Raw genomic sequence first — 8,676 nt, forward strand, 5'->3', positions numbered from 1 at the left:
ATATGTGGTGAAATTTGAGACAACTTGAATATTGAGAAATGAGCATCGAGATCTGGTGAGGAAAATTTTCTGTTTCCTACAGTATTGCCAAATCCTGTGTCTCCAAGAAAGATCAATTTAATAATGACTTCATGCCAGCTCCTCTATTTGATCTTAGAAAGAAGCCAGTTACTGAGCTATAGGACCGCCTTCTAATGGAGCAGACGGACCAATTGGATGTGGGCTCTGCCTTGATGAACAGGTGCAGGGGGTGGAGCCACAGCGTTGCACATTTCCCGGGCTTGGTGGGGCTGAGACCCGGTTCTAGGCTCTGGACTTCCTTTGAGAAAAAGGCCACGCTAAACCAGAGGGTCACAAGCAATCACGTTTTGTGAGAAACATCTGCGAAGCTGCCTGACCAGCACCTGTCCCTTTCATAGGGAATATTCTCAATTTTCTCTTAAGAAAGAAAATGTGTCCTAGGTCCAACCAGCCATAATCTAGGGATTGGTTTACAGTGGACAAATGATCTAGACCCAGCCAATCAGAGTCTAAGATTGGGCAGAGAGGTGGGCATTTGAGCAAGACCCAGCCAATGAAACTCTGGTCTGGGACTTTTATTGGTTTAACCAGCGGGAAGAAAGCATTCTCTTTTTTTTCCAGCCCTCACTAGGGCTGCCACAATGGGAGGATGTAATGGGAGCTGTGACAGGGAAGAATCTACTTGAGAGTGAAGGCAGTGCTGAGAAAATCAGACCCTAGAGGAAGTCTGGGTCCTGGAGACATCATTTGAGACCCTGGTTCCAAGCCATACCTGAACCTGTTGTTCTAACCCTGGGTTTGTCAGTTACACAAACAAGAAACTTCCTTTTAGTTTTGCCCAAACTAGTTTGAAGTAGGGTCTGTTGTACTTGCAAGCAGAAGAATCTCGCCTCGGCTGGGCTCTGTGGCTCACGCCTGTAATACCAGCACTTTGGAAGGCCGAGGCAGGTGGATCACTTGAGGTCAGTAATTTGAGACCAGCCTGGCCAAAATGGCAAAATGCCTGTGTCTACTAAAAATATAAAAATTAGCCAGGAGTGGTGGTGGGCTCCTGCAATCCCTACTACTCAGGAGGCTGAGGCAGGAGAATCACTTGAACCTGGAGGTGGAGGTTGCAGTGAGCTGAGATCATGCCACAGCACTCCAGCCTGGACAACAGAATGAGACTCCATCTCAAAAAGGAAGAAGGAGAATGAGAAGAAGAGGAGGAAGAGGAAGGAGGAGGAGGAGGAGGAAGAGGATCACCTTGCCTACCATGGGGGGTCTAGGCATTAGCTATTGAGGAAATGGAGGCTCTAATAGGGGGCTTGCCTGTCCACATCACCTGGGCAGGTATGACCTCCAAGTCTGCAGTCTGGGGCAGGAGAATGTCTATGATGTCTATGTTGGAATTGAGGAACCTGAAGAGATCCCTCTTAGGATCCAGATACAGGACTATTGGATGGGGATTGGAGACAAATAGTTCTGGGGACAATGGAGTATCCCCACCCCCAACACATACACAAAGCAGCGAGGGGCAGGAACACACACAAGGCACTAGACTCACCCTCTCTGGCCCTGACCACACTTGTGACTCAGTGGTCCCGCCCTACCCCCACGACCACAGTGGAGTCAGGAGAGAGGGTCTGGGAAGGGAATCCCTGGGCTGGAGTCTGGGTGGGGTCCCTGGCACCGGAAGTGGCTGTAATCTCTGCTCATGGCCATCAGCCTCAGACAGGAGGCTGGACCATCACAGGGGGTGGGTGGCAGTGGGAGGAGACTCCAAAACATCCTGAAAACCAGAACCTCCCTCTATCATCTATTGTCCAGCTGTGATTTTTGAGTCTGGGGTCGCTTTCAAGACTAGGTGCTAGGAATTCTGAAGCCTGTGGTGGCAAATCCGGGACTGGATGGCAAGACTCTTGGGTCAGGCTTCCTGTAGAACTGGACCCTGAATCACCCGAATTTGTGCCCTCAGGGAGCTGGGGCAGGGGATGCTGGAGGTTTTGTCCTCTAGAACAGGGGTCCTCAACCACCAGGCATTGGGAGCTGTGCCAAACAGCAGGAGGTGAGTGGTGGGCAAGCGAGAGAAGCTTCATCTGTATTTACAGCCACTCCCTATCGCTCAGATTACCGCCTGAGCTCCACCTGTCAGACCAGCAGCAGCATTAGATTCATTAGGAGCAAGAATCCCATTGTGAACTGCGCATTTGAGGGATCTTTCTCACTCCTTATGAGAATCGAATGCCTGATGACCTATCACTGTCTCCCATCACCCCCAGCTGGGACTGTCTAGCTGCAGGAGAACAAGCTCAGGGCTCCCACTGATTCTACATTATGGTGAGTTGTAGAATTATTTCATTATGTATTACAATGTCATAATAATAAAAATAAAGTGAAAAATAAATGTAACCTGCTTGAATCATCCAGAAACCATCCCCGCCCCCGTACCAACTGTCTTCCATGAAAATAGTCCCCGGTGCCAAAAAGGTCGGGGATCGCTGCTCTAGGACATCAGATACTTACCCAGGGTGCGGTGGGGACTTGAGTCAGAAACGCAAGAGTCTGCCTGGAGCATGTGTGTGTCTGTGTTCCTGCATCAGCTCTGACCAGCTTGGTCAAATCTGCAATTCTCCGTGCATTGGCGGGGGTGCCTTTCTGTGTCCAAGAGTGTCTGTGGGCACATGGTTGTGGATGTGGTGTCTCCACGTGGTCGTGGTAAGTGGGTTGTGTACTCTGTGTGTGCACATGGCTGTGTATAGCTGTGTGTGCGTGTGCAGTATGTGCATGTCGGTGCTGTATCTAAGTGTACACGTGGCTACTGATCAACATTTACTGAACGTCTACTGTGTACCATGCTCTATTCTAAACCCTGGGGGGATGGATGCTGTGGCTCACGCCTGTAATCCCAGCACCTTGGGAGGCCGAGGTAGGCAGATCACCTGAGGTCAGGAGTTCGAGACCAGCCTGGCCAACATGGCGAAACCCACTCTCTACTAAAAATACAAAAATTAGCCGGGTGTGGTGACAGGCACCTGTAATCCCAGCTACTTGGGAGGCTGAGGCAGAAAAATCGCTTGAACCTAGGAGGCAGAGGTTGCAGTGAGCCAAGATTGTGCCACTGCACTCCAGCCTGGGTGCCAGAGTGAGAAGACCCTGTCTCAAAAATAAAAATTAAAAAATAGGCCTGGCGCAGTGGCTCATGCCTGTAATCCCAGCACTTTGGGAGGCTGAGGCAGGTGAATTACTTGAGGCCAGGAGTTCAAGACCAACCTAGCCAACATGGTAAAACTCCTTCTCTACTAAAAATACAAAAATTAGCCAGGCATGGTGGCGAGCACCTGTAGTCCCAGCTATTTGGGAGGCTGAGGCAGGAGAATCGCTTGAACTTAGGAGGCGGACGTTGTGGTGAGCCGAGATCACACCACTGCAATCCAGCCTGGGTGACAGAGCGAGACCTTGTCTCGAAAAGAAGGAAAGGGAGGGGAGGGGAGGGAAAGGGGGGGAAAGGGAGGGGAGGGGAGGGGAAGGGAGGGAAAGGGAGGGGAGGGGAGGGGAGGGGAAGGGAAGGGAAGAAACAAAACCCTGGGAAGATCTAGGAGCAGACAAGTCCCCTGCTCTGTGTTTTCATAATCTAGTGTCCAGGAGGGAGTAAGCACCCTGTGTGTCTCTGGTTGTAACTAACTACTCACAACTGGACTTGCCTGTGTGAAAACGTGAACTTGTGATGACACGTGACATCAGGTAACTCAACTTTGCCTGTGCCTTGGGGGTCCCTCCTTGCAGGTAGGAAGTGAGGGGTACATGTTCCAGCTCTGGGCTGAGACACGATTCAGGGGCCTACCCTGACCTGGGGCTCCTGGAGTCTTGGGGCCCTGGAGGGTCCCGTCCACTGCCCAGACTGACCCAGGTCCTAGATGAAGCCTCATTATGAGGACGGGGAAAATGACCCAGCCACTTCCTGGGGAGGTCGGAGACCCCAGAGTGAGCGTCAAGGTAGCCTCAAAGGTTAGAAGTCCCCTCTTGAAGGTGGCCATGAGCCTTGGGTGGGTGGGGACGTCACTAGAAGAAGCTCAGGCCCTATTTTCGGAGGAAGCAGTTGGAGACCCCATAGGAGGAAGGGGGATGGGGCAGTAGAAGGTCGCGCGACGTCTCCCCGCCCCCTCCAGCAGCTGCACGCCCCACTCTTCTTGGAGACGCTAGATCAGTCCCTCCGGACCTACTAAAGAAACCACGCAGGGCTCAGATCCGCTCCATCATCATCATCTCCAGGTTTATTTCCAGCTTCCCCCCAATCCGTCCGGACCTGTAACCACCTCCGCCCGCGCTGTGCACGCGCTGCGCGCGACCTCAGGGCTGCAGACGACAGCAGCGCGCTCCGGTCCAGTCCATGCCCGCGCACTGGCAGTGACATGTGGTCTCGGCGCGCACGTCCCACGAGCCACAGGCGGAGCCACAAGTGCAACCGGTGACGGCGAAGCCTGCAGCGTGGAGCAGAGGAGCTTGGACTCTGAGCTGGGAGGCTGAGGGTGGGAGCGGGGTCGGGGGGGTGGGGATGGGGACGGCTGGAGGCTCCAACCACGGAGTGGGCACTGGAGGCAGGGAGTGAGGGTGGACACCAGTGTCCAGATGGTGGGCAGAGAAGGCTGGGAGTCAGGACGAGGGTCCTAGGGGAGTAGAGGCTAGACATGGGGAACGTGGTGGGGAGGCGGCATTCCCAGGGGACTTGGAACAGAAATGGGCGCCTGGACAACAGGCTACTGCACTCACCTCGGGGACAAGTAGCCAGGTCCCCCCTGGAGGTGACGCTCTGGCACTCCAGGCCAATGCTCCTTATTGCCCTAAATACTGGGGGGCAGGAGGGAAGGAGAGAGGAGGGGCTGTGAGGCCAAACGGCCCCTCCCCCATCCTCCCGCTACTTTACTCCTGTTGGTTTGGAGCTAGATACCGGCATAGGAGCTCACTGGCTTCCAGGACCCTGTCTTGAGTTGGGTGTTTTGGAGTAAGGGAAGGTTTGGGGTGAGAGCGGGGATTGGGTTTGGAGCTGTGGATAAGGTGAGAACAGTCGGAGGGGTTAGGAGTGGAGTTGGGGTTGAATTTGTGATCTGGTTGGATTTGAGGATGAGATTTGGTGAGCGCTGGGGCTGGGTTGGAGACAGGTCTGTGCCAGGGATCGGTGAGGTCTCTGAGAACCTTGGGGAGCTTGCCCCTGGGGGGTCCTCACCTAGGGAGCTGGCGCCCTCCTGAATCTTCTCATTGATGGCTTCTTCCATGGAGCACAGGGTCTTGCTGGACACCAGCAGCCCCAGGACAGGGAAGAGGAGGAGACAGAGAGCTTTCATCCTGCAGGCGCTGAAAGAGGGAACCAAGAGACCCACAGCTGGCTCAGCCCTGCCCACGTGGGGAGGATCCGGCCCCTGGAGGGAGTGGGATCTGGACCCCTGTCCCGGGACCCCTGTCCCCCTCCGTGGGGTCAGGGATGGAGGCTCAGCTTTGACCCCAGCCTCCCCGCTGGTGTCACTTACCCTCTCGGTGGACTCAGCTAACCAAATCTGGCACACGAATTCTTGCACCACAGCTCTTTCTTTGAGTCCTCTGGGGGTGGGGCTTCCTGTCTTGGCTAATAAGTCCCGGGGCCCCCAACCCTCCGGTCCCACATCCGGGACCAAGAGGAAGCCCCTGAGCAGACCATAAGGGCTGGAGGAGGGAGGGAACCTCCCCGCTTCCAATAGGGCCTCCCTCTTCATGTCCAGAGACTGGTCAGGAGGTGGTGCCCCAGGGATAACGCCAGAGGCTGTGGTCTGAGGAACAGCTAGAGAAGCAGTTTTGCATGCAAGGTGGCTGATGCAAACATGACAAAAATAATGTCTCTTGCTGGGCATGGTGGGGACAAGCACTTGTATTCCCAGCTACTCAGGAGGCTGAGGTGAGAGAATCACTTGAGCCTGGGAGTTCGAAACTACAGTGAGCTATGATCACACCACTGCACTCCAGCCTGGGCAACAGAGCAAGACCACTTCTCTAAAATAGTGATTATGTCCCTGGGTGAGAATGACATACCACATTCATACCCAAATGCCTATTAGCAATACAACTGGTAAATAATATCATAGTTTATGGCCGGTGGCTCATGTCTGTAATCCCAGCACTTTGGGAGGCGGAGGCAGGCGGATCACTTGAGGTCAGGAGTTTGAGACCAACCTGGCCAACATGATGGAATCCTGTCTCCATTAGACATACAAAAATTAACTGGGTGTGGTGGTGTGTGCCTGTAATCCCAGCTACTTGGGAGGCTGAGGGAGGAGAATCACTTGAACCGGGAGGCAGAGGTTGCAGCGAGCCGAGATCACACCCCTGCGCTCCATCCTGGATGACTAGCTTGGGCAACATAGCAAGACTCCATCTCAAAAACAAAGAAAGAAAAATCATGGTTTGGCCAGACACGGTGGCTCACGCCTGTAATCCCAGCACTTTGGGAGGCCGAGGCGGGTGGATCACAAGGTCAGGAGATCGAGACCATCTTGGCTAACACGGTGAAGCCCTGTCTCTACTAAAAATATAAAAAATTAGCTGGGGGTGGTGGCGGGCGCCTGTAGTCCCAGCTACTCAGGAGGCTGAGGCAGGAGAATGGTGGGAACCCGGGAGGCGGAGCTTGCAGTGAGCTGAGATCGCACCACTGCACTCCAGCCTGGGCGACAGAGCAAGACTCCGTCTCAAAAAAAAAAAAAAAAAAAAAAATCATAGTTTATTCCATCAATGGCATCACCTACAACAAAAGTTGGAAAGCCATTGGCTGTGGGCTCAGGTCCAGCTCATGCTTCTTCTTGAACCACCCATGAGCTAGGAACAGTTATTACATTTTTGTTTGTTCTCTCCAATACAATGGGATTTTTTTGTGGTAAAATACACATAACATACAATTTATCGTTATAACTTTTTTTTTTTCTTGAGATGGAGTCTCGCTCCGTCGCCCAGTCTGAAGTACAGTGGCGCGATCTCGGCTCACTGCAAGCTCCGCCTCCTGGGTTCATGCCATTCTCCTGCCTCAGCCTCGGGAGTAGCTGGGACTACAGGCGCCCGCCACCACGCCCAGCCAATTTTTTGTATTTTTTTTTTAGTAGAGATGGGGTTTCACCATGATAGCCAGGATGGTCTCGATCTCCTGACCTTGTGATCCGTCCGCCTCAGCCTCCCAAAGTGCTAGGATTACAGGCTTGAGCCACCATGCCCGGCCTTTTTTTATTTTTGAAACGGGGTCTTGCTTTGTTGACCAAGCTAGTCTCAGACTCCTGGCTTCAAGTCATCCTCCCACCTTGGACTCCCCAGTAGCTGAGGCTACAGGTATGCACCATCTTGTTCCATTTTAACCCTTGCTTTTGTTTGTTTCTTTGTTTCAGAGTCTCACTCTGTTGTCCAGGCTGTGGCTCGATCTCGGCTCACTGCAACCTCCACCTCCCGGGTTCAAACAATTCTCCTGCCTCAGCCTCCCAAGTAGCTGGAATTACAGGCGTGCACCACCACGCCCAGCTAATTTTTTGTATTTTTAGTAGAGATGGGGTTTCACCATGTTGGCCAGGCTGGTCTCAAACTCCTGACCTCAAGTGATCTGCCCGCCTCAGCCTCCCAAAGTGCCAGGATTACAGGTGTGAGCCACCACGCCCGGCCTATTTTAACCATTTTTCAGTGCACAATTCTGTGGCAATAAGCACATTCGTGTTGTTGGGTAGCCACCACCGCCATCCATCTCCAGAACTTTCTCCTCTTTCCAAACTGAAACTCCGTCCCCATGAAACACTCAATCCCTATCCCCTTCTCCAGCCCCTGGCTCCCTCCGTCCTTCTTTCTGTCTCTATGGATCTGATGACTCTAGGGACCTCCTAGGAGTGGAATCACATAGTGTTTGTCCTTTTGTATCTGCTTATTTCACTGAGCATAATATCCCCCAAGGTTCATCCATGTTGTAGCCTGAGTCAGAACTGTTTTCCTTTTCACGGCTGCATCATATTCCCTTGTGTGGATGAACCATGTTGTGTTTACCCATTCACCCATCAATGAACACGGGTTGCTTTCCGGCTTTTGTTTCATTTTTTGTTTGTTTGTTCATATCTTTTGTTAATTCATACAGTTACTTGTCTTGTGGTTTGTTGAAGCAGTAAGTCAGACAACATTTGCCACAATCATGTCTGTCAAAGTGGCTTGCCATAAACACTCCAGCACCACATTCATCAGAAGGGCACCCTGGACAAAGGTGACTAATTTTGCCATTCTCATCCACCTTATAATATTTCAGGACAGCCAGCTTCACCTTCTTTCTCTTGTGCTTATTCTTCTTGCATGTAAGACTTCTTCTTCTGGCTGGGCGCAGTGGCTCACGCCTGTAATCCCAGCTCTTTGGGAGGCCGAGGCAGGTGGATCACGAGGTCAGGAGTTCAAGACCAGCCTGGCCAACATAGTGAAACCCCATCTCTACTAAAAATACAAAAATTAGCTGGGCATGGTGGCATGTGCCTGTAATCCCAGCTACTCAGGAGGCTGAGGCAGGAGAATTGCTTGAACCGGGACCTGGAAGGCAGAGGTTGTAGTGAGCCAAGATGGCACCACTGCACTCCAGCCTGAGCTACAGAGCGAGACTCCCTAAAAAAAAAAAAAAAAAAAAAAAAAAAAAAAAAAAAAAAA

The 8,676-nt window shown here is 52.4% G+C and overlaps 2 protein-coding genes across 2 annotated transcripts in view; both read right to left on the reverse strand.

The window, feature by feature from the left end:
• Positions 1–4,247: 4,247 nt before the first annotated feature.
• RETN (resistin) lies at positions 4,248–5,673 on the reverse strand. Its single transcript, XM_023199600.1, has 4 exons — positions 5,526–5,673; positions 5,225–5,352; positions 4,771–4,848; positions 4,248–4,481 (listed from the first exon to the last, which is right to left on the reverse strand). Exons 2-4 carry the CDS (start codon positions 5,340–5,342, stop codon positions 4,351–4,353), a joined length of 327 nt encoding a protein of 108 aa, XP_023055368.1. The 5' UTR covers positions 5,343–5,352; positions 5,526–5,673; the 3' UTR covers positions 4,248–4,350.
• A 2,452-nt stretch (positions 5,674–8,125) lies between these two features.
• The window catches only part of LOC111522653 (ubiquitin-40S ribosomal protein S27a-like), a 14,059-nt gene continuing 13,508 nt past the window's right edge, over positions 8,126–8,676 (reverse strand). The window contains exon 4 of the mRNA XM_023186785.1: positions 8,126–8,351. Within this exon, the coding sequence (XP_023042553.1) occupies positions 8,126–8,351 (226 nt within the window). The remainder of the gene's footprint in view (positions 8,352–8,676) is intronic.

Source organism: Piliocolobus tephrosceles, chromosome 21, assembly GCF_002776525.5.
Source record: "Piliocolobus tephrosceles isolate RC106 chromosome 21, ASM277652v3, whole genome shotgun sequence".
Lineage (NCBI taxonomy): Eukaryota > Metazoa > Chordata > Mammalia > Primates > Cercopithecidae > Piliocolobus > Piliocolobus tephrosceles.

Excerpts from the sequence above, each read along its gene's own strand:
- RETN (XM_023199600.1), bottom strand. The coding sequence starts at position 5,342 with ATGAAAGCTCTCTGTCTCCTCCTCTTCCCTGTCCTGGGGCTGCTGGTG. Across the intron at positions 4,849-5,224 it reads GGAGGGCGCCAGCTCCCTAG|TATTTAGGGCAATAAGGAGC; the intron begins GTGAGGACCCCC and ends CCTGCCCCCCAG. Across the intron at positions 4,482-4,770 it reads CCTGGCTACTTGTCCCCGAG|GCTTCGCCGTCACCGGTTGC; the intron begins GTGAGTGCAGTA and ends TCCACGCTGCAG.